The sequence below is a fragment of the Myotis myotis genome, unplaced genomic scaffold (genome assembly GCF_014108235.1).
Source record: "Myotis myotis isolate mMyoMyo1 unplaced genomic scaffold, mMyoMyo1.p scaffold_m19_p_19, whole genome shotgun sequence".
NCBI classification, from domain to species: Eukaryota; Metazoa; Chordata; class Mammalia; order Chiroptera; family Vespertilionidae; genus Myotis; species Myotis myotis.
Genome location: NW_023416323.1, coordinates 39,690,726 through 39,713,827, shown reverse-complemented (window position 1 = coordinate 39,713,827; position 23,102 = coordinate 39,690,726). Strand labels below are relative to the sequence as shown.

General features: G+C 44.2%; 2 protein-coding genes and 1 long non-coding RNA gene across 9 annotated transcripts in view; 1 reads left to right on the top strand and 2 right to left on the bottom strand.

Moving 5' to 3' along the window:
• Window positions 1-2,713: 2,713 nt before the first annotated feature.
• Window positions 2,714-3,946, bottom strand: LOC118674332. The gene is made up of 2 exons (XR_004973622.1): window positions 3,811-3,946; window positions 2,714-3,193 (listed from the first exon to the last, which is right to left on the bottom strand). It is a non-coding gene; the product is annotated as an uncharacterized LOC118674332 (long non-coding RNA).
• Window positions 3,743-23,102, top strand: part of RBL2 (RB transcriptional corepressor like 2) — a 54,322-nt gene continuing 34,962 nt past the window's right edge. The window contains exons 1-10 of one of the 3 annotated variants that reach the window (XM_036345973.1): window positions 3,743-4,087; window positions 6,802-6,932; window positions 8,744-8,944; window positions 12,038-12,102; window positions 15,886-16,014; window positions 18,909-19,069; window positions 19,151-19,215; window positions 19,684-19,870; window positions 20,788-20,957; window positions 22,557-22,666. In XM_036345973.1, the coding sequence (XP_036201866.1) occupies window positions 3,839-4,087; window positions 6,802-6,932; window positions 8,744-8,944; window positions 12,038-12,102; window positions 15,886-16,014; window positions 18,909-19,069; window positions 19,151-19,215; window positions 19,684-19,870; window positions 20,788-20,957; window positions 22,557-22,666 (1,468 nt within the window). In that variant the 5' untranslated portion in view covers window positions 3,743-3,838. Of the gene's footprint in view, window positions 4,088-6,801; window positions 6,933-8,743; window positions 8,945-12,037; window positions 12,103-15,885; window positions 16,015-18,908; window positions 19,070-19,150; window positions 19,216-19,683; window positions 19,871-20,787; window positions 20,958-22,556; window positions 22,667-23,102 lie in introns of those variants that run through there. The other 2 variants (XM_036345974.1, XM_036345975.1) reach the window with 2 other exon arrangements.
• Window positions 19,684-23,102, bottom strand: part of LOC118674331 (AKT interacting protein) — a 39,692-nt gene continuing 36,273 nt past the window's right edge. For 3 of the 5 annotated variants that reach the window (XM_036345979.1, XM_036345980.1, XM_036345978.1), the window contains one exon: window positions 21,969-22,298. In XM_036345979.1, coding sequence (XP_036201872.1) covers window positions 22,137-22,298 — 162 coding nt within the window. In that variant the 3' untranslated portion in view covers window positions 21,969-22,136. Of the gene's footprint in view, window positions 20,657-21,968; window positions 22,299-23,102 lie in introns of those variants that run through there. The other 2 variants (XM_036345981.1, XM_036345976.1) reach the window with 2 other exon arrangements.

The following is a 23,102-nucleotide window of genomic DNA, read 5'->3' as shown; positions in this document are numbered from 1 at the left end:
GGCGGACCATGCTTGCCTTATTCATGACTGTACACTCAGTGCTTTTCACAGTACTTGACATATAGTAGACACAGACTAAACATTTGTTGAATATTTGAATGGATGGATAGATGGCAGACTTTGGCGAAATGAGTGAGTGAGTGATTGTACAATCAGAACCCAAGAACCAAACCTCTTCATGACCAATATTGAGTTTTAATTGATATATAATTGACATTGTACAACATCTTATATAATAAAAGCTTAATACGCAAATCAACCGAATGGCAGAACGACTGGTCGCTATGAGGCACACTGACCACCAGGGGGCAGATGCTCAACGTAGAAGCTGCCCCCTGGTAGTCAGTGCGCTCCCACAGAGAGAACACTACTCAGCCAGAAGCTGGGCTCGAGGCTGGCGAGTGCAGGGCAGTGGCTGGAGCTAATCCATCTGCTAAGGATGTCTGACTGACAGTTTAGGCCCGCTTGGCCTAAGCCATCAGACATCCCCCAAGGTCTCCCGGGGGAATCTGACACCAGGCCTGATGAATAGCACTGTCCAGTTCTGTGAGATTTGATGGTTGTGGCACCAGCTGCCTGATGGCTCTTTTAACTTCATCCCACAAATGCTCAATTGGATTGAGATCTGGTGATTGTTGGGGCCACCTAAGCAAGGTAAAGTCTCCCTCATGTTCTTGAAGCCACTCCTGCACAATACGAGCACCGTGGCATGGCACATCGTCTTGTTGGAAGAAGCCATCTCCATTGGGATACGTATCAACATGATAGCATGAACTTGATCGGCAATGATACTTAGGTATGTGGTGCTATTCAGACATTGTTCCACACGAATTAAAGGGCCCAAATCATGCCAGGAAAACATGCCCCAAACTATAACACTGCCCCCACCAGCTTGAAGGTTGTACTCATGCATGTGGGGTACATGCTTTCATGCTGTTTCTGCCAAATTCTCTGCCATCTGCATGATACAACTGGAAACGTGATTCATCGGACCACATGACTTTTTTTCCAATGCTCGACTGTCCAATCCTTGTGTACCTGTGTGAATTGGTGATGTTTTATCTTGGTAACTGCAGACAGCAAGGGTGTTCGAACAGGCCTTCGGCTTCCATATCCCATACATTGCAGTTTTACAGCTAATTTGCCTACAAATGTCAGGTGGTCATAATAATCTGGCCACTCGGTGTGTATATACATATATATATATCAAATCATTATGTGTGTGTGTATAGTGAGACGATTACCATAAGTTTAGTTAACATCCATTACCACACAGCTACAAAATTTCTTTTGTGATGAGAATTTTTAAGATCTACTCTCTTAGCAACTTTCAGATATACAATACAGCCCTGTTTCGTATAGTCAGTATGCTGTCCATTACATCCCCAGGACATAAAAGTTGGGAAGTTTGTATCTTTTGACCATCTTCACCTATTCCTCTCCCCCTCCCCCAATCTCCCGACTCTGAGAACCATCAGTCTGTTCTCTGTACCTATGAGTTTGTTGTTTTTTTATTTTTAGGTTCCACAAATGAGGTCATACAGTACTAGTATTTGTCTTTCTCTGTTTGAATTATTGCACGTATATATATAATGCATGCAAGGTCCATCCAAGTCTTAAATGGCAGGATTTTTGTTTGTATGGCTAAGTAATGTTCCATTGTGTATGTATATTTTTTTATCTATCATCTGTTGATGAACACAGGTTTGCATGTCTTTACTATTGTAAGTAATGGCTCCATGAACATACAGGTGCAGACGTTTTTTCAAGATAGTGATTTTGTTTCCTCTGGATAAGTACCCAGGAGTGGAATTGCTGGATCATATGAAAACTTGTGTCACCCAAAAAACATACACATGCAAGTGAGTAGCAGCTTTTCTCATAATCACCAAAGGAAACAACCTGGACATTTTCAGCTGGTGAATGGATAAATAAATGTTGGGAGATACATGCAATAGATGTGACTTAGCAACAAAAAGGAACAAATGACTGCCACATGCAACAACATGGGTAAATCTGAAAGGCATTATGCTAAGTTGAGAGAAGCCCAATCAAGGTTACATAATGTATGATTACATTTATATGACAGTTTGGAAAATACGGAACTATGGGACAGAAAACTGACCAGTGGTTGCCCGGGGCTGTGTGAGGAGGGATCACTACACAGAGGTACTAGGAATACTTTTGAGTGATGGGAATGGTTAGTGTCTTGATTATGGTGGACATGACGATTTTTCACAATTCATAGAACTGTATGCTTGAAAGTGAATTTTACTACATGCAAATTATACCTCAATGAATCTGACATAAAAGAATAAACAGAAGGATACCTAAAAGTTAATTTGCACATACATATTTTTCTTTTATTTTTTTTATCCTCACCCAAGGGTATGCTTTTATTAATTGACTGAGAGAGAGAGAGAGAGAGAGAGAGAGAGAGAGAGAGAGAGAGAGAGAGAGAGAGTGATAGGAAATATGAAAGATTCAAGAATGGACTTTAAAGCACAAAACATTAAGATAAAATTTTGTTGGTATAGTAGGATGGGAATATTAGGTAAAGGAGAAATAGGGATGATATAAAACGTCTAATAGTTAAAAGTTCTGTGAATGTACTTTTAAAATGGATGATATTATCAAGTTACTATGGTATTTAAAGTCCATTGGCTTTGAAAATACTGGTATTCACAAGCAAAGCATATTTTTACAAAACATATTTGATGGTTTATTACCATAAATTTTATTTCAATTACATTAAACTTGACTGAAAATGGTAAACAAATCTTACCTCTAAACAAATCTAATTTTTGTTCTAGTAAAACTGTGTTGCTGGTGTCCAAAATAAGCAATATCATTTTTCTAAAATTTAGTATCCCCAGCCTAAATATAAGGAAACTACTAGAATTTCTTATGAACTTAGAAATGCTTATAAAGCAGTTGTATTTGACCTCTGTTCTTGCCTTTGATCACCTTATCTCAACACTGAGAAAGCATATCCAAGAATTGTCCCCGAGCGTCCTGTTATCTTTCCCCAGATCCTCCTCTCCGCCGGCATCCTGCTCAAGTTTCCTGAAACGGGTTTTTGCACCAGTATTTCTTTTCCTCAGTTCACATTGCTGTCAGGCTCCTCAAGCATGAAAATGTACACTATATTCATTTATAAACCAAAGAGGACTGGAAATAAAGAGATTCGAGTCTATAGATAGGAAAAGAGAAAGCAAAATAAAAAGGGATCAAATTATTGGGTGGCTGAGGGTAGTACAAATGCGTCACAGTGAACATATATTGGCCCTATGGGGACAGGGGAAGGAATTACTGCTTTTTAAAAATCCAATAATTGAGGCTCAAATAAAATGTAAACTTAGGAAAAAGCTAGAAATTAGGAGCGAGGCCGAAAACGAACGTTGGCAGACAGGCCTTCGCTATTCCTACTTTCCAAATAAGGACACCGAGCTGTCCAGTCTTCTTTCTGGGAACAGTTTGGATATTAAACCTTCACATGTCGGTGTTCCTTGGATGTTTTCTTTTCGAGAGCGCCCCGCTGGATGCTCTCGCGACGGGGACGCACCTACAATGTACAGCAGCCGCTTGCATTTCAGCCCGGGTGAGAGTGCGCGAACTGATTAGTTTGAAATGCTTTTTGACCCGCGCGGGCCCCCCGACCCGGACTACATTTCCCGGCAGGCCATCTTCAGAACTACGGGTGCCTACGTGAGGTCACGCGCCGTCAGCGGCGGCGCAGTCGCCTTATAAGCGGCGGACGGGCGGGCGCTTCGCGGTTTGAATGGCTACGGGCCCGGGCCCGCAGCTCACCTGAGGACTGGCCGCCCAAGGGTGCGCCATGCCATCTGGAGGCGACCAGTCGCCGCCACCCTCGCCGCCCCCTCCGGCGGCGGCAGGCTCCGAGGAAGAGGAGGAGGAGGACGATGACGACGGGGAGGCGGAGGACTCCGCGCAGCCGACGCGGACGCCGACTCCGCAGACCCAGCAGCGGTTCGACGAGCTGTGCTGCCGCCTCAACATGGACGAGGCGGCGCGGACGGAGGCCTGGGACAGCTACCGGAGCATGAGCGAGAGCTACACGCTGGAGGTGCGCCCCGAGGGAGGGCGCGGCGAGGTCTTCCCGGGCCTAGTGGTCACGCCCGCCGCGGGGAGGGGACCCTCCTGCCCCCCTGGGTCGGGCGCCCCGCAGGGATCCCCCCCCCGCCCCCAACAGGCACCGGGGTGGGAACCCTCGCTGCGCGCCTTAGACCTGAAAACCGGGCTTTTGAAAAGCTCTCGGCGGCTCCGAAGGCGAACTCCGTCTCGCTGCTCTTCCCTTTGGGGTTCCGAATGGGGAACACCTGTTGCCCTAATGCAGCCCCCGCGAGGCCGAGGTCGCGCTGGGGTCCTGGCTACAAATTGACAGCCACCTGGTCGGCAGAAGGAACAGGTGCGGGTGCGGGGACCGCACGGAGCAGGGGAGGGGCTTGCCCGTGGGGGCGCCGCGAGTCGCCCGATGTTGGGGTTTCTGGTCCCCTCCTTCGGCTCCTTTCCCGCGGAACCTCATCGCCTCTGCCCATCTATTCGAATCCGCGCGTGAGGTGTGGGGCCGCGCGCTCACGTACGTGGGGACGAGGGGGTTCCCTCCACCGTCCATGGGCTGAAACGGGCGACCCGCCCGCCGGGATGTGGACACACGCCGGGCCGCCGCCCCCGGTGTCACTCGGAAGGCAGGGCCGCGACGACCTTGAACCCCTTTGGGCCGCCCCCCGACACGGCCCCGGGCTCTGACAGTCCGGGTGATTTAGGCTGGTGGTTGTGCCCCTTTCTTCGGACGGGGCCTGCGGAGGAGAAAATAAAAAAAGCTCTTTGTAGCCAGTGAGGCTCGAGGCTCGCAAGCCCCGCCCCGCGGCGGGCCAATGGGAAGGGACGCGGAAGTGCGGGTTGTTTATCAGCTGTTTCCCCGCCCGAACGGGCAGCCGTCAAACAGGAAGCCACGTGACGCTCACAGGTTGTGAGACAGGTTTTGGAAAGAGGGAGGCGAGCTGGTAGGCCCTGGAGGGAAAGGCCATCCGGGTGTCTGAGCGCACCGAGGGTGTTTTTGCGTTATGTGCCACTAAGGTGATTTGTGTAGTTGTTTTTTAAAATATATTTTATTTATTTTTTTTTTTTTTTACAGATAGGAGGGGGGAGGGATAGAGAGTTAGAAACATCAATGAGAGAGAAACATCGATCAGCTGCCTCCTGCATACTCCCTACTGGGGATGTGCCCGCAACCAAGGTACATGCCCTTGACCGGAATCGAACCTGGGACCCTTCAGTCCGCAGGCCGACTGCTCTATCCACTGAGCCAAGCCGATCAGGGTAGTTTTTGCATGGATAGGATTTTAATTCCGTTTTTTGTTTTTTTCCTCCTCATTGTTATATGCCCAGGAAGAAAGAAACTCTAGTACTATAGTGGCTTTAAGTATTTGACAGATCTGGGTGCTTTTGGACAAATTACTTAACCACTCCAATTTTGTGGTAGGTACAATTGAGATACATGCATCTAAGTCACAGAGCTGTTCTGGGGCTAAGTCAGGTAGTAATGTGCAGTTTCTGGCACACGCTCGCATGGTTAGTGCTGTAGAGTCGTCGAGGGTACTTAGGTGACCCGGCTGTACAGGCCGTGTTCCTGTTGATTTCCCAGTGGTTCTGGGGTCAGGCAAAGAGAAGGACTCTTTTTGGTGATGCGCATAAATGCCTCCAAATCAGCTCTTATTTTACCCTCTTGATAATCCTGTAAATTATAGAGAACAAGCATTATCACCATGCAGTTGGGGTATTTCAGTTCATAGAGGTGAAGTCCAGTGCTATATAAGCAAGTGACAATAATAGACGGTTAGTAAGTCATTTTTGAAAATGTGTGATTACTTCATTTTTTATGACGTTAGTCTCAGAGACTTAGCGCAGCTTACGCAATAAATTAATATTTATTCATGTATTAAATATTTTTTGACCAACTAATTCTTTGCCAGGCACTATTGTAGGTGCTGGGAAAAGACCGGGGCACAAAACTTAAAAACCCCTGCCTTGAACTTGTAGCCAGGTATGCTATAAGAGAATGTGATACTTAATACAGAATACTGGTTACAGAGTTTATCTTTTGATTCCTTGAATTTTCCTGTACTTCATATTTGTAGCTCATTCCATTCTCACAGCCCGCAGATAAGAAAATTGAGCCTCTGTGATGGTTAAGTAATTTGCCGGAGGTGTTCTACTCCCAGGTTGGGCCTCCCAAGGCACAGGTCCTGACAGAGCCGGTGGAATCTGTATTGCCTTTTATGCCCTTGAAAGTTACATAGTAACCTGTGCTGTTGGTTGAGCCAGTTCAAAGGGAGGGAACACAGACCGCTCCTCTCTGGAAGAATGCCATTATAAGGAGAGCACATGGCCTGGCCAGTTTTCCCAGTGGTTAGAGCGTTGGCCCACGCTCCAAAGGGTCATGGGTTCAATTCCCAGTCAAGGGCATGTACCTTGGTTGCAGACTCGATCCACATCCTGGTCTGGGTGGGAGCCAGAGGCAACCAATTGATGTGTCTCTCTCACATGGATGTCCCCGTCCCCTCTCTTCCCTCCATTCTCTCTAAGACAGTCAATGGAAAAAATACCCTCAGGTGAGGATAAAAAAAATAAAAGATGAGCACATAGAATAGGGCCATCACTGAAAATACAGTTCCCCAAACACATAAATATCACTTTCAGTTTAAACATAAGAATTTTATATTGAAATATACATATATATATAACTCATTAAGTAACAGTTTTCGTTTGTTTTTGTAGGGAAATGATCTTCACTGGTTGGCATGTGCCTTATATGTGGCTTGCAGAAAATCTGTGCCAACTGTAAGCAAAGGGACAGCTGAAGGAAACTATGTGTCTTTAACCAGACTCCTGCGATGCTCAGAGCAGAGGTAACTGTGTTTGAATAGAAAAATAGTGTGACTACTATAGCAGGCACGTGTATGAAGAGTTGACTATTAGAAGGTTATCTCGTTCTGTAATATTGAAGAATTCTAAATAAGGATATTGAGAAACCTTAGGAAATACTCTAGTTGAAAAGTTAATAAAATATTGCATGCTATTACACTCCAAACTGCATGCGCAGGACTTGTATCGTAATGTGTATGGAATGTGTAAGTGCTTCTAAGTTTCCTAGTTGGGAGATAAGCAGCAGTATTATAATCAGTTATGAAAAGGGTCAGATAATTCTTTCAAGAAGAGGCAGAAATGCTTTTTCTGTTGGTGTGTAATTGAATTATGACATTGATTATTTGTGCCTTGGGGGTGAATTTTTTCTATAGCTTATTGAAGATTGGTGGAAAGGGATGTTTTGCATTTTGGAAGGTAAATAATTTACGGACCTAGTGGTTTAAAAAATCACTATTAAAATAATTATCAAGAAATGTAATATTTAGCTGTAGTCTATTTATTGACTTTGAACTAACTCCATTCTGAGTAATGTTTAGGCCTAAGAACAAGAGGCAGTGCCTAAAGAGCTGAAGTCACAGTAAAAAACAAACCAAAAACCAAGCATTTCATAGTCATTAGATCAGAGAAATTTGAAGTCTGATAAATCCAATATTGGTCTTTATGTGGGGAAAGAGAAACTGTATTACTGGTGTGCATTGCTGAGAGAATAAATTGACAGACCACTTCAGTGGGAAATTTGGCACATTTCTGGTAAAGTTGAGAATGCACATTTCTCTGACTCAATTCTACTTCTGGGCTAGTTGGTAAAGAAATTCTTAGGTACAAGAATGTGTTCATTACAATATTTTTGGTTATAATAAAAGTTAGAAACCTCAATTTCAATTGGTTGGGGAATGCAAAAATTCATGGTAGTTCATATGAAGGAATACTTCTAGCAATTAAAATGAATGAACTAGATCTACATGTATCAACATTAACTCGGCAACATTATTGAATGAAAAAGCAAGTTGCAAAATGCTACTTATTATATAGAACTAGAGGCCCAGTACAGGAATCCCATGCACTCGGGGGTCCCTCAGCCCGGCCTGCGCCCTCTCTCAATCCGGGACCACTACTCCTAACCGCTCTCCGGCCTTCCCTGATCGCCCCTAACCACTCTCCTGCCTTCCCTGATCGTCCCTAACCAACTCTGCCTCGGCCCCTGCCACCACAGCTTCATCCAGAAGGACGTCCGGAAGGTCTTCTGGCTGTCTGGTCTAATTAGCATATTACGCTTTTATTATTATAGATTACTATCATTCATACAAAAGGTTTGCTTACTGTTTATGGATACAAGTACATCCATATAGTAACTCTAGTAAGTACGGATGGGAAAGATTTAGACTAACTTTAGAATGATGTTTAGGGAGAGAAGAGTGGGGAATGACATTGAGGGAGAGTACAAATGGGAACTTTGGCCGTTTCTACAGAACAAGCAGACATGGCAAAATGTATTCTCTACGTTAATATTTGTGAAATCTGGCAGTCGGATACATGAATGTTGGTTGCGTTACTCTGGTTAATTATTTGGTTTTTAATCAATTTTGTAAATAAAACCTAGGGTACTGTGAGAATGAGAGTTGATTCGAAGATCAGAGAAATCACTCAGTAGGAGACTAAGCTAGTCAGGCAGGAGTTGTGACTTTTCTGTCTAAAAGTAATACAACTCAATGACTTAATCTTTATTTACTTTTAATTGCATTTGTACACTTGTGTTAATTTAAGAAAATATCTTTTTTATTTTTAATATTAGCTTGATTGAATTTTTTAACAAGATGAAGAAGTGGGAAGAGATGGCAAATCTACCCCAAGATTTCAGAGAACGGACTGAGAGATTAGAAAGAAACTTCACCGTGTCTGCTGTAATTTTTAAGAAATACGAGCCCATTTTTCAGGACATTTTCAAATATCCTCAGGAGGAGCAGCCTCGGCAACAAAGAGGAAGAAAGCAACGGTACGCGTCTCTCTGCTGGATAGGGATATACGTGTGTCTGTCTGTGCCACAGTTTTGAACCTTTGAATTTTGTCCTATAGTTTATTTTGCTTAGTCTTGAAAAACAAATGATTCATAAACAATATTTTTCTCCTGTAATTTTCTTTTGATAATACTTTCTTGCTTTTCATTACATGTTAGCCATGAATACTTTGGCTTCTTTCATATTGCAAAATGTATGAAACCCTGTTCATACAGACCTTCACTTTTCAGTTAAGCAACCAACTATGCAAGAATCAGAACACAGATATTTTCACCAAAATATTTAACTTGGGTATAGAATTTGACCACTTGATTTTCTATTACTGACAATATTGACTATCTCTGTCATTTTCTCTATTATCATATATACTGACAATTTCTGTTATTTGACTTTTATGTCAAATTGAGTACTAAGTAATCCCCATGAAGTGGATTCTCTGTGTATTTTGATATTTACAACCAATCAAGAGTCCAGAAGTTGGATTGGGGGTGGGGTGGAAATGGTCAGTGGGGAGCAGAAATTGTTATGAACTTGTGCTTTCTGATCATGTCTGAAAGCCTACCAACTTAACTTTGACCCAGTATTTTCCATGTTTCCAGATAGATAAGCACAATTCTGGGATGCAAATCCTCTGCTTTTACCACAAACGTTTTTTTATAAAGTAGAAATGGAAATTTGTTCCTAAAATAGAACTAGAGAAATGCTGACAAGAAAAGTAGGGGAACGGAGTTAATGTTGTAAGTGAATGAATGGCGTTTGCTTCTCTTTTGACATAAAACTTCCCCAGAGTGTGAAGGATGTTTGCAGTAAGTAAGTAGCTTTTAAAAATAAAGCAAGCTGTACATTTTTATAGTTGACCCCACTGAGATGGAAGCAGCTCACCTAGTTTCCTTGAAGTTTTGTAGAGAGTTGACTATTTACAATTAAGTATTCTAAAATTTGGATGGAGATCTGTTCTGAGTCTGAGCAACACTAATGTGATCATTCATAGAAAAATACAGATTATTTTCTTTCTTTGCAGTGTTGTAGAAAATGTACTTTCTTTGATATTTATTAGGGTGTATATATATATATATATATATATATATATATATATATATATATATATATATATACCAACTAATCCTAAGAAAATTGTAAGACACTTTATTTTAAAATTTTACATATATATTTACCCGGTATACGTTTTATTAGTACTTTTGGCTAATAGTAATAATAATGCATACCATTTAGTGAGTATTATGAGATAGGGACTCTTCTAAGCCTTAAACGTATATTATTGTAATGAATGCCTATGGCGCGTTTATGAGGTTGGTACTCTTGGTAGAGGTGAGGGAATAAGCCCTGGAGGGGTGAAGTAAATTGGCCGAGGTCACACGGTGAGGAAGGGCGGGGCTGTTACTGCGACTCACATAGTCTGCCTGTCCTGACTCTGCAGTGTGTGTCACCCACACCAGCCTTTGGAAGTTTGCCACTGCGTGCTTACTGAGAATTTACTGTGTGACGCGTAACGTAGGACACAAGTATTAAAAAACAAACGCAGTCACTGTCTTTTGAGGGCCTACTGTACAGGGGAGAGGAGGTGTACAGAGATGCAAAAGGTAATAGACATGTAGGACGTCGGAGGCCCAGATAAACCGCTGGGGATGGGCCAGTCAGCTAAGGTTCCGTGGATAAGTAAGGTCTTCAATGGTGGGAAGGATTTCGGTAGGTGAATTGGGAGATAAAACAGTCCCCTCCTTATCTGAAGTTTCCCTTTCCTTGGTTTCAGTTACCCACGGTCAACTGTGGTCTGAAAATATTAAAGTTTCTAGAAAATTCCAGAAATAAAGAATTCCTAAGTTCTGAACTGTGCCATTTTGAGTAGCACGATGAAGTCACCTCTGTCCCATGGGATGTGAGTCATCCCTGTGGCTAGCTCACCCAGGCTGTCACGCTCCCCACCCTGTCTCGTTGCAGTCTCTGGTTATCAGGTGACTGACGTGGTATCACTTTACCCCTATTTTACATCAGTAATGGCCCCAAAGAACAAGGTTAGTGATGCAGGCAATTCAGATATGCCAAAGAGAAGCCGTAAAAATGGTTTCCAGTGAAAAGGCATGTGTGGATATGTAGGAAAAAAGCATAGAATATGTAGGGTTCTATACTATGGCAGTTTCAAGACTCCCCCAGAGGTTTTGGAGGAACCCTTTGCGGAGAAGGGGACCACTGCAGTGAGGATCAAGCCTTCTCAGCAATTGGCTCTTGGGTCCTCACCTTATAGAGCCAGTTTTTAGAGTTGGCTTGCGTGTTAAGCTAAAAGTTTGGCTTTTCTCTTGGCAGCCATCCAAGCTAGATAGTTTATCACCGCCTGTGGCCAGGGAGCTGCTTTTTAAGGCAGGACCCTGGCATTGAGTGCTTGTCCGGAGTGACAGTGCGGGGTTAAGCCTCAGACGCTGGCTCTTCTCATCGGAGCGCTGTATTACAATGTGTTTATTGGGATGTGGAGGCAACAGATGTCTTATCTACACCTCAGCAGGGTTTTAGCAGAAAAGCCAAGCTCAAAACAGGTCTGAACCTCTGAGCAGACAACGTGGCAAAATACAACAGATGCTTAATAATGGAAGTGCAAGGAATGATAGGAAGCCCAGAATTTACATTAAGAAGTCCCGTGGGACTTGATATAAATAATCTGGAATGTTTTTAGCAACAGGGTTTACATTTCAGCAGCAATGATGGAGGGAAAACATTGGGGGGATATCTGACTGCGTACGCGGGTCTTAAAGCAGCGGTAGCCTTGCTGGTGTCTCTAACAGAACTGCCGCTACTCATTTGTTTTCTGCCCTACCTTCTTGACCTCCAAAAGCCTTTGTGGCTGTTTAGAACCTTCTTTCTGAGCTGAGCTCTTTCCCTGGCTCCCAGCTCATCCTTACCAACATGGGTTGGAGTAGAGCTTCTTCCACCTTTTCCCTGTGGAGCGAGTCTGCTCTCACTGTGTCTGACTGGGGGTTTGGTGTCTCCCCTAAGTTACAGGCATTTGTGGTGTCTCTCACGAATTCGTCTGTTACCTTCTGACTTCTTTCTCCCCACAGGCGACAGCCCTGTACGGTGTCTGAAATTTTCCACTTTTGTTGGGTGCTTTTTATATATGCGAAAGGTAAGAAAAGAATAGTATTTATCGAGGTGTTAGTTTATTTAAATGTTTGGGTACTACTTTTGTCAACCTATAATGTGTATCAGGAAAAGATTCTCACTGAAAAATTTCTCAATGGTTTTAGTCACAGGTTCTCTTTTTAAGTATTGTCTTTTCATAAAAGTCTTTTGGATTTCTTTATAAGATCCAAAACTTCTCTTATTAAATGGAAAAGTTTTAAATTCTGTTCTTATACAGTATCTTTTCTATCCAAACCGATTCTTCTGAATTATGGACTGAAAACACATTAGTGCCGTGGGTCTCAACCTTGGCTGCACATTAGAATCACCTGAGAATCTTTTTAAAATCCTGATGTCTGGGCCTCATCCTCTGGAAATTCTGTTTCTTTGTTACTAACATTGTGGCCCCGCCCCATAACAAAGAAACAGAATTTCCGGAGGCTGAGGCCCAGACATCAGGATTTTAAAGACTCCCAGGTGACTCTGATGTGCAGCCGAGGTGAGAGCCGCTGCCTTAGTGTGGCCCTGCTTTTCTCTGGAGCTGTGTTCTCCATGAGACAAGTCTTACTCAGTTGAGTGGGACTGAGCATCCTCAGCAGCTCAGATTGTTTTCTGCGTCTTGTTCAGATAAATAGGCCTGATCCGTACCTTTAGATGCTATTTATTTTCTCCCCCTTTTTTCTCATCTCACTTAAACTACCCAAGGTCTGCATTCAGTAAGAAAAGATTTTTTTTTGTGCTGTCTGTATTTCTCTGTAGAAATGATGCTTATTAATTTAAAGAAGAAAAGGAAGTACAGTTACATAAGTCACATATTTTTTTTTCTGGACTATATAGAATGCCTTTGCCATGAAGATAGCCCAATAAAATGCAAAGTTAAAATAAAAATCATAAAGCTGCAGGAGTTTCATAAATAAAAGAGATTCTCATTATTAGATCAACTACCCCAACGTACTTGCTTTCAAGAGTAGGTAAGTGAGGCCCAGAAACAAAGCTGGGATTTGAACACAGATCTCCCAGCTCTTGGTTTCATGCTGGAAGTGAAGGCCCTCCAGCAAGGACCGGCACCCCATTGTCTTGCTGTTTGACCCGTCGGATTATACTGGTCCCTCCTGGCTAGCTAGTTGAAAGCTCTCCCTTCCTCCCCTGGGCTGCGTGCTTCATTGAAAAGAAGAATCTTCTGTCAAAAACAAGCTGTTTGATATGTTGCTTTCCATCACACTGAATGTTTCTTCAGAGGAGGCAAAGGTGATGTGATCACAGCAGGAAGTGCAGAAAGGCTTGGAGCCTGCAAACGGCTGTCCTGGCTACGACCCTGGCTGTGGCATCATACGTGTGATGCTAATTTTGTCACTTGCTCGTGGGCAGGTATGTCTGCCTTCCAGGATTTTGGGTTTGTTTATGCCTTTCATGGCATATGTGTAATTGAGAGTAAATGTACTATCTGAATTATTTATGAAGAATTGTATCGCCCTTGTGTGGATTTTGGTCTCACTTGATCAACTAGGGTGTCCTAGTTTTTCTCTGCAGTTAACTTTCATCTTAGTCAGTAAGTGCTTGGTCTGAACAGCCTTTGCTCCCTCACAACCCAGGACTGTGGTCTTTTTTGATTCTCTAGGACAGGGGTCCTCACCTTTTTAAACGGGGCCAGTTCACTGTCCCTCAGACCGTTGGAGGGCCGGACTATAGTTTAAAAAAAAACTATGAACAAATTCCTATGCACACTGCACATACCTTATTTTGAAGTAAAAAAACAAAACAGGAACAAATACAATGTTTGTATTTGCATGTGGCCCGCAGGCCGTGGTTTGAGGACCCCTGCTCTAGGGTCTTTCCTATGAGAGCAGTTTATACCAGTTCTTGAGGTCCTTACCTGGGGGGAGAGGCACTCTCCTCTAGCCACCTTTCTCATGGCTTTCTCTCCACTGTGTGGTGTGGGCACCCCAGATGGTCTCCTTCTTGATAAATAAGCTCACTTTGTGCCTTGGCCTTGGTCGGCTTCCTGCGGCGAGCACACGCCAGCGACACGCCTGGGCTGGTCCTCCCGAGGGCAGTGCGGTCTGAAGACCGCAGGTGCCGCGCCCTGTTCTGTATCCGAACCCACATCTTTCCTGTAAATAAGCCAGAGCTGAGGGTTCAGCAGGTTGCTTTGTTGATTGAAGATGAACTATCTCAGTGAGATTTACTCTGAAGTTGGGATGTGAAATGTGAAGTATGTCACCTAGGGACAGCCTGGAGTTTAACTTGGATTCTGATCTTCAAGGGCATGTCAGGGCTTCTTAGAGGTCGCAGTGCGGGGTTTTCCGCCTGCGGCAAGTGCACACCAGCGACAAGTCCAGGCTCGCAGGGTGATAGCTCTGTCGCTTGAAACCATAGATGCTACCACTTCCTGTTTCCATCTGAGGAACTGAGTACATTCAGTGTTAAACTTATCCATAGCAGAACCAAGCAAGTTACTGTGGTTATAGCAGTGTGATATGTAACCTATTAATCATCATTTGCCTTTCTAGCAACAGAAAAATATTTTTTTCCTCATTAATTTATTTAAGTTGATTTGTTGAATGTTTCCATCGGTACAAAATAGAATTCCTCATCGTCATATGGGGCGGTAAGTGGTAAGTTTTCTGGGTGGGAAGGAGAGAAAAAGCCTGAAACAAAGCAGAGTGAGTGTGTGTGTGAGTGTGTGTGTGAGTGTGTGTGTGAGTGTGTGTGTGTGAGTGTGTGTGTGAGAGAGTGTGTGAGAGTGTGTGTGAGTGTGTCAGTGTGTGAGTGTGTGTGTCTGTGTGTGTGAGTGTGTGTGTCAGTGTGTGAGTGTGTATGTGTGAGTGTGTGTGTGAGAGTGTGTTTGTGTGTGTGTGTGTGTGTATGCATGCACACGCACGTGCGCATTGGGTAGGCGTGAAGTGGGAAACTGTTGAGGTTTAGAAATATTTCGGATGTCTGCCAGGTATTTAAATTGAATTCATTTGATGTTATAAGAATGTAAAGCCAACATGAAGCATATATATGAAAAAGCAGAGTTTAATGCAAAAAGGGATATGCTCGAGTTAACAAAAGTAGAACTACTCCTTAATTTCTAAGAATAACGAAGCTGGTTACTGCCTGTAAAAATTGTTTTCGATGCCAGACTTAATCCAGCACTGCAGAAATGACATGGTTTCAGTTTTTTCCCCCGTTATCTGGCATCAACAATTTTGTGGGATATTAGCTCTAGATCTTAAATATCTTGCATTGTGATCCTGTTGCATTCATTTGTATGAGTTTGTGTTCATAGGTAGAAAAGTCTTTTAAATGTTACTGTTAAGAGTCTGATTATAGCTTATGGTGGTTTAAAGTACATACATGAAAAAATAATTACATGAGTAATTTTTTTAGCTGTTCACATGTAAGTGATTCTGTTGATTTTCTTGACAGAAAAATATTTTCATATAAAACAATTTCTTACAGTTTGAGATAATTTATAAAGTTGTTGGTGTTCTGAATTTTCAAAAGACAGACCGGTGATTATAAAATTTTGGTCAGCTAGTAGGCATTAAATAAGTGCTAGTTTAACGAATACTGAGTAAACAAATGGCATTTTTAGTAAAGTTTTACTTTTCATTAAACTCTAAGAAACTTATTAAACTATAAGTAATATTTCAAGATGTAAATTTGCCAAAACACTTTCTGTACCACTTGATTCTGTTTTGTACAGTGTTGTATAACGTCATTTTAACTAGAGGAAGAAATTATTTTTAGCAGACTGTAAAGTTGATGCACTTTTAACTCTCTCTTTATAATTGTATAGGCAATTTCCCCATGATTAGTGATGACTTGGTCAACTCTTACCATCTGCTGCTGTGTGCTTTGGACTTAGTTTATGGAAATGCCCTGCAATGTTCCAATCGTAAAGAACTTGTGAACCCTAATTTTAAAGGTAAGATTGTCCATCAAAGACTATTGGGCAGCCCACATTTCTCCATCATGTGCACTCGGGGGAGGTTATACACAGTGCAGGTTCCTCGCAGGAGAGCCCACGGCGCTCTGAAAGCTCCGCCACCCCGCTCTCCGGGGGACTGGGAACCAGGTCGAGTCCCTGCAGCAGCATTTATGGGAAAAGCAATTGCAAGTATCACAGAGTTTAAGCTTAGGTGACACTAGAGCGCTCTGAAGTTCACGCTCCACGAGAAGCAGGACTAGGAATCTGGAGTGGGGAAGACGAAAGCGGGCATTTTCCTACGTTGGCAGGCTTGGTGCTAGGACTCTGTAGGAGGTCAGAACGGACTCACTGAAAGAACCTTCATTTTAGGTTTTTGCTAAAGAGGAGTAGTTATGGTTCTAAAATAAGGAAAAATAATTTTTAGCTCTTAAAGTAAAAGCTGTATGGAAACCACCAGGTCTGGGCAGCGCACTGCCAGGCAGCCCAAGCAGTGGCTAGCGCTCGGGTCCCGCCTGCCTGGCTCGTTCGCTCGCCCGCTGGGGATGGCTAGTTCCCTGCAGGTCGAATTCTGATTCGGCAGAGACTTGGGCTCTGGGCTAGCCTGGGCGACAGGCCCCAACTTGCAGGACCAGCCGTGGCGCCACTCTGCCGACGACAAGGTCAAGATGGCTAAGCCGGTGCTGGAGATGGACAGCAATGAGATGACCCATCGTATCTGGCAGTTCATCAAAGAGAAGCTCGTCCTGCCCCACGTGGATGTCCAGCTCAAGTACGTATTTCGACCTGGCCCAAACCTTGACCAGACTGATGACCAGGACCCATCGGGTCTGCCTTGGCCACCCAGAAGTTACAGTGTGGCTGGCAGTGTGCCATCGTCGCCCCTGACGAGGCCCCTGTAGAAGAGTTCCAGTGGGACCAGCTGGAGCATCCTCCACGGCCTGTCTCCCATCCTCTGCAAAAGCATCCCTGCCTTGTCCTTGGCTGGACCAAGCCCATCGCCATTGGAAGGCCCGCCCATGCAACCGATAGAAGGCCACCGACTTTGTGGCCGAACGGGCTGGCACTTCAAGATGGTCCTCACCCCAAAGGAGGCAGCAGGGCCGAGGAGTGGGAGCCGTGCAGCTTCTCCCGTTGGCCTGGGCACGGGCATGCACAGCACCCACACGTCCTCCTTGGGCTCTGCACACAGGCTTCCCGTATGCCATCCGGAAGTGGTCACTGTACATGGGCACCAGAGCACCGTTCTGAAAGCCTAGGACGGGCGCTCCAAGGACGCCTCCAGGAGACCTCTGAGAAGCACAGAGTCCGGGTTAGGCGAGACCATGAGCTGGTACGAGCACCAGCTCTGATGACAGGTGGCTCAGGTTCCCAGGTCTTCAGGTGGCTTTGTGTGGGCTGTGAACTAGGATGGAGATGGGCAGTCGGACATCCTGACCAAGGCTCCCTTGGCCCGATGGCATCTGTGCTGCTCTGCCTGGACGGGAAGACGATCGAGGCCGCTCATGGGATGGTTCCCTACCCCTCTCAGCAGCACCGGAAGGGCCACCCTACCCCCTCAGCAGCACCGGAAGGGCCACCCTACCAGCACCAACCCCATCGCCAGCGTCTTTGCCTGACGCCTAGCCTGGAGCACCAGGGGAAGCTGGACGGGAAGAGAGCTCATCAGGTTTTCCCAGACCCTGGAGAGGGTGGGTGGAGACGGGAGCAGAGCCCTGCCCAGGGGCCTGGTGGCTGCATCCCTGGTCTCAGCAGCCTGAAGCTGAACGAGCACTTCCTGAACACCTCCAACTTCCTGGGCGCCATCAGAGCCACCTGGACAAGGCCTGGGGCACACTGCGTGGCGCTGTGGGGTCACCCAGCCTTCCACATGGGGCGCAGGGCGGACCTCAGGCCTTTCTAGGGCCAAGATGATTTAAAAGTATCTGTGGTTCACCTCGGGGTGACGTGAGCAGGAGCAGTGTTTTCCCTCAGCCAGGCAGGCTGTTTTGCAGACTGTCATTCATATCCCCTTGGAGCACATGGCGCCGTATTTAGCTACTAAAATCACACACACACACACACACACACACACATACCGCTGTGTGGAAATGCTAATTATTTCGGCTATGCATTTAGCAGGCTTTAAGGTATGTAATTTCTATGAATGATAGACAGTAACAGACCAAATCATGATATACAAAGCAAGTACTAGAAAGTATTTGTTGAGCTGGTAGTGTATATGATGCTGCTATTTGAAGAATACCATGGTAGGATTGAGGGACTGTCCATTTGGGGGTGGTTACAATGAAAATTCCAGCTTGTCTGACTCTCAGGGTAGATATTTAAAGCGAGTGGCGTTAGTTACTGCAGTGGCTTCTGGATTGGTAAATTTCATGTTCTTTGTATTCTGTCTTTTCTCCCATTTCCTTCCTAACTCCATTATAATTCTATAGAGCTGTTTCCCTTCATTTTCCCCCTTTTATTTTTTTCCCACTAAGACTAGGCCAAGATTAGCTATAAATTAGTTATGATAAACAAACATATAATTCAGTTAAAGTACATACTTTGGACAGTAATTTTTAAGTGGTATTTTTATTTGAATATGAAGCTTATTTGTAAAGTTATGTATTTGTGTTTTTTAGTTATAGCATAATACTAAAATTATTTTTTTAGGTTTTTTTTAACCATCTCTAGATACGTGATTGAATAACGAAATCTTTTGAGGATTGGTACACTTTACCTCTACTTACTATTCTTGGGGTGTATTTAGAGTTAAATTAGGTCTTATACACCATTTCCTTTATCCGCATATGGTAACTTACTTGCTGATTAGACTCTGCAGCTGTGTGTCTTAATTGACTACAGTTTGGTGTGTTAAGCGCCACCTGGCACCTCTGTTCTGTCCGTCACAGGCCTGTCGGAAGATGGCCATGCTAAGGACTTCAAGCCTTCCTCCGACCCACCCTGTGTCATCGAGAAGCTCTGCTCCTTACATGACGGCCTCGTGCTGGAAGCAAAGGGCATAAAGGAGCACTTCTGGAAACCCTACATAAGGAGACTCTACGAAAAGAAGGTTGGTGAGCAGCCGTGGAAGTATTTTCTGGGAAAGAGTTGACTTAATAGGATGACTTCAGGACCTTTTCTTTCTTCGTAGCTCCTTAAGGGAAAAGAAGAAAACCTTACAGGGTTTCTAGAGCCTGGGAACTTTGGAGAGAATTTGTGAGTACTTCTGTTATAAAACTATCTGAATAATATCTAAAGCTGTGTGCTTAGACAACCTCAGAGCTTAGTGGTCAGCTGGTACTCCCAAGAACGTTTTTGAATTTGTTAAAAATTGTACTGCTGTTCCTGAAAGCTGTCATAGTTAAACTTTTGGGTCATAATTTTTGAAATAAATTCCTTTGGAACGGTACAGGTGACACGTGGGGATGCTGAGGTCTAGAAGGGTGCGGGAGCAGCGGGAGAGGTCGTTCAGCTGCTCACCGGAAGCCGCACTGACCAGGCAGGGGGTGTGGTGCGCCCGCCCTGACACTCTCAGCAGATGTGCTGTGTGCGAGGATGAGCACAGTGTGGATACTGCTCGGCTCTTACAGTGAGAGCTTGTAGTAAATACACATAGAAAGGCACTGAGCGGACTGAAGCACGGACTGAAGTGGCAGTCTGAGAGTGTGCATCCCCCCCCCCCAGGAAAGCCATCAATAAGGCCTATGAGGAGTATGTCCTGACCGTTGGGAACTTCGATGAGCGGGTGTTTCTTGGAGAGGACGCGGAGGAGGAAATGGGGGCGCTCTCCAGGTCTCTGGGTGCCGGGCCGGGCGCGGAGCCTGCCGAGAGGGTGCCGATGAAGAGCATCTTGCAGCAGCACTTGGACAAGGTGAGTGGAGCCGAGGAGAGGGGCCGGCACACGCTCAGGTCCTGGCCTGTTGTGATAATCGTGTGTGCGCTCTGCTTGCGTCCATTGTGAAAAAGAACACTCCCCTCACGCTCACCTTAACTAAGAGTTTTCTCCATTTTGAAAAATGTTTTTTTATTGATTTTTAGAAAGAGAGGAAGCGAGAGGGACAGAGCGATAAAAACATGGATGAGAGGGGGAAATATACTTTATCTTTAAGCGTTTGTTGGAAAAATTAGAAGAGGTGTTTTATTAGCATATGCAGTCATGCTTAAATTCTTTGACATGAGGTCATGCCTTTTTCATATGTATGTTCAAGAACGTTGACTTGCTCTGTGTGAAGCTCTGTGTCCTCTGGGGCAGCTGTGCTGGAGCACAGGGACCCAGGTGAAGGCGGGCAGGAGGGCTCCCCGCCAGGCGCTGCCCGCACCTCGCAGCGGTGGTTCCCTCTCTCAGAAGCAGACGTGATCGTTAGGGGACTTCTGTGAAATCTGGATTTCACTGGGCCAGATTGATTTCACAGTTTCCTTTTGTCAATCTTTGAGTATTTACAAAAATAGCAGTAGGTGCTAGCTGTTTCTCAAAGACATTCTACATTTCCTAATGCTTGTTTTTGCCTTCAAGCTTACGTTTTGAAGGAGGGGTCATCGGGAAATATGCATTGTCTTAAAGATTTAACTTCTAAGAGGCGAAATTTTAGTTAGCTGAAATGCAGACTGTTCTTTCACACGTCTTCACTGGATCATGGTGGCTGTAGAGGTGCCATGTCTAAATTCCAAGAATGGGGATATGCGAATCACTAGAGTTTGTTAATAATACAAAGTCTGATTGCCTTCAGTTCCCGTTTGTGAAGTAATTGAGTCTTTCTGAGCTAAAATTGTGTTCTTTCTTCCCCTTAGTCTAAAGCACTTAGAATCTCCACGCCGCTCACTGCGGTGAGGTACATTAAGGATAATAGCAGCCCTTGTGTGACTCCGGTTTCTGCAGCCACACACAGCCTGAGCCGTCTCCACACCATGCTGGCGGGCCTCCGAAACGCACCCAGTGAGAGACTGGGACAGATCCTCAGGTCAGTGTGAGCCCTTCCTGCCTTCTACATTTGGCTGTTGACTTTTTCTAATTTTTTACTTTAATTTTTGACTACTTGTGCCTTAATTTACTCATTACTGATTTTATAGCTGTTGTCTGCAGAAGACAAAGCAATAGAAGATGTACGGTTAGAAGATCATTTTTCCTCAGGGTCTTAGTCTGTTCACGCTGCCCTCACAGAGCACACAGACTGGGTGGCTTATAACCAACAGAAAGACCAGCACTAGACCCTGTAGAATAAGGCACCAGACTACGCCGCCAGCTGTTCTATCTTAAGATGTCAGGGAAGGGGATCAGTGAAGATGGTAGTTGTCAAAGGACTTCATGGAGAGGATGGGTCCTGGGCACATTTCCGAAGGGTGGGTCCCTGCTAGGAAAGGTAGACAGGTACGTGCACAGCCGGTGTAAAAGCACTGTAACTTCTGTAACTCTGCAAGCACCCTTCGCCTGAAAAGGACGTTAGTCCTGAACGTTTATGACTTGATGACATAGGCCCTCTAGGACCCATTTTATTTCAGGCGATCTGATAGAAGAAGGCCCTGTATACACATATTAGTAACTCCCCACTCGTAGCTGGACTCATTACATACCTAAGCTGACTGAGTTCCCTTCACATTTTCATGAAGTCTCCTTTTTTCATAAACTTGATTGTAATTAACACCCAACAGGCTCTGTCTGTATGGCCTCTTCCTAAGTCATGTTTTTAAAATGGACCTTGTTTGCCTGGAATTCAGAAGTATTTCATAAACACATTTTAGAAGCCTGATTGAATCTCTGTCTTCCAAATCTTTGTATGATCTCTGACAAGAAATAGCAGCTTCTTTAATCGTAAATACCATCCACGGTATTGAAATACCAGCAGGTACTAGGTAAAGCCGAAGGGCTTTGTTGTTGTAAAAGGTACCTGTGTGTGTTCATAAATAGAATTCTGTTTGTATAGCATATCCAGTAGCTACCTCTAGCAAGATTATAAAGAAACAAAAATCGGTTATAATTTTCTAAACTTGTTACATTTTTACAATGAATATGTATATTTATGATCAAGATAAAAACTTAGTTGTTACAAAAGCACACATGGTGATACTCTGTATGCTTCTGCATTGGACATACATTGTCTTTCTAGTAAAATAAATAAGTAAAAAATGAGATAATTTGGTTTTCAGGGAATGATGTAGAATACCAGTAAGGGTGTATCTGAGTCTGTGGTAGAGATTCCATACCCGTCAGCTGTTTTCTGCAGGAGTTTCCTGGGCGTTGTGCGCCCTCTAGAGGAACAGTTGAGGGCAGTTAGTTGGTCAGCAGCGATTGCAGACGTGGGGTCCTGTCACGGACATCAAACAGGCACAGAGGTTAAGGTTGCTAAACTTACTGCAGAGAAGATACAACTATACACAATACTTTTTTTTTTTCACTGAAAATGGTAATACCAACACTTTTATCAAAGAAGTATGGGTGAGTGTATAGTTTGTGTTCAAAGTATTTTATATTTACAGGTTAGTACAAATACAGAGTCATAAACAGTTTATCACTTTGTAACTCGGCAAGACCTTTAAATTAGATAATTTCTTTTTATTTTTAGGACATGTTGTAGAGATCCAACCCAGGCTATTGCCAACAGATTGAAAGAAATGTATGAGACATATTCTCAGCATTCCCAGCCAGATGAGGAATTCAGTAATTGTGCTAAAGGTGAAGCTTAATACTGTCTTTATTGTTCTCATCTTGATGTTTAACTACATGGAGTCCTTCCTTGGTAACTGAGTCAGAAACATGAAGATTTATGCATTTAGATTGAAGGCCAATTTTATGTCAGCCCGGTGATTTCTGGGCCCTTCTCAGTAAGAAATTTTATTTTATTTACTTATTTTTTGTTAATCCTCACCCAAGGATATTTTTCCCGTTGCTTTTTAGAGAGTAGAAGGGAGGGGGGAGAGAGAGAGAAACATGAATGTGAGAGAGAACCATGGCTGCCTCCTGCACATCCCACACTGGAGATTGAGCCCGCAACCTGGGCACGTGCCCTTAACTGGAATCGAACCCAAGACCCTTTTGTCCGCAGGCCAATGAGGCAATCCACTGAGCCAAACCAGCTAGGGCTATTCTGATATCTTTATTATGTTGACCT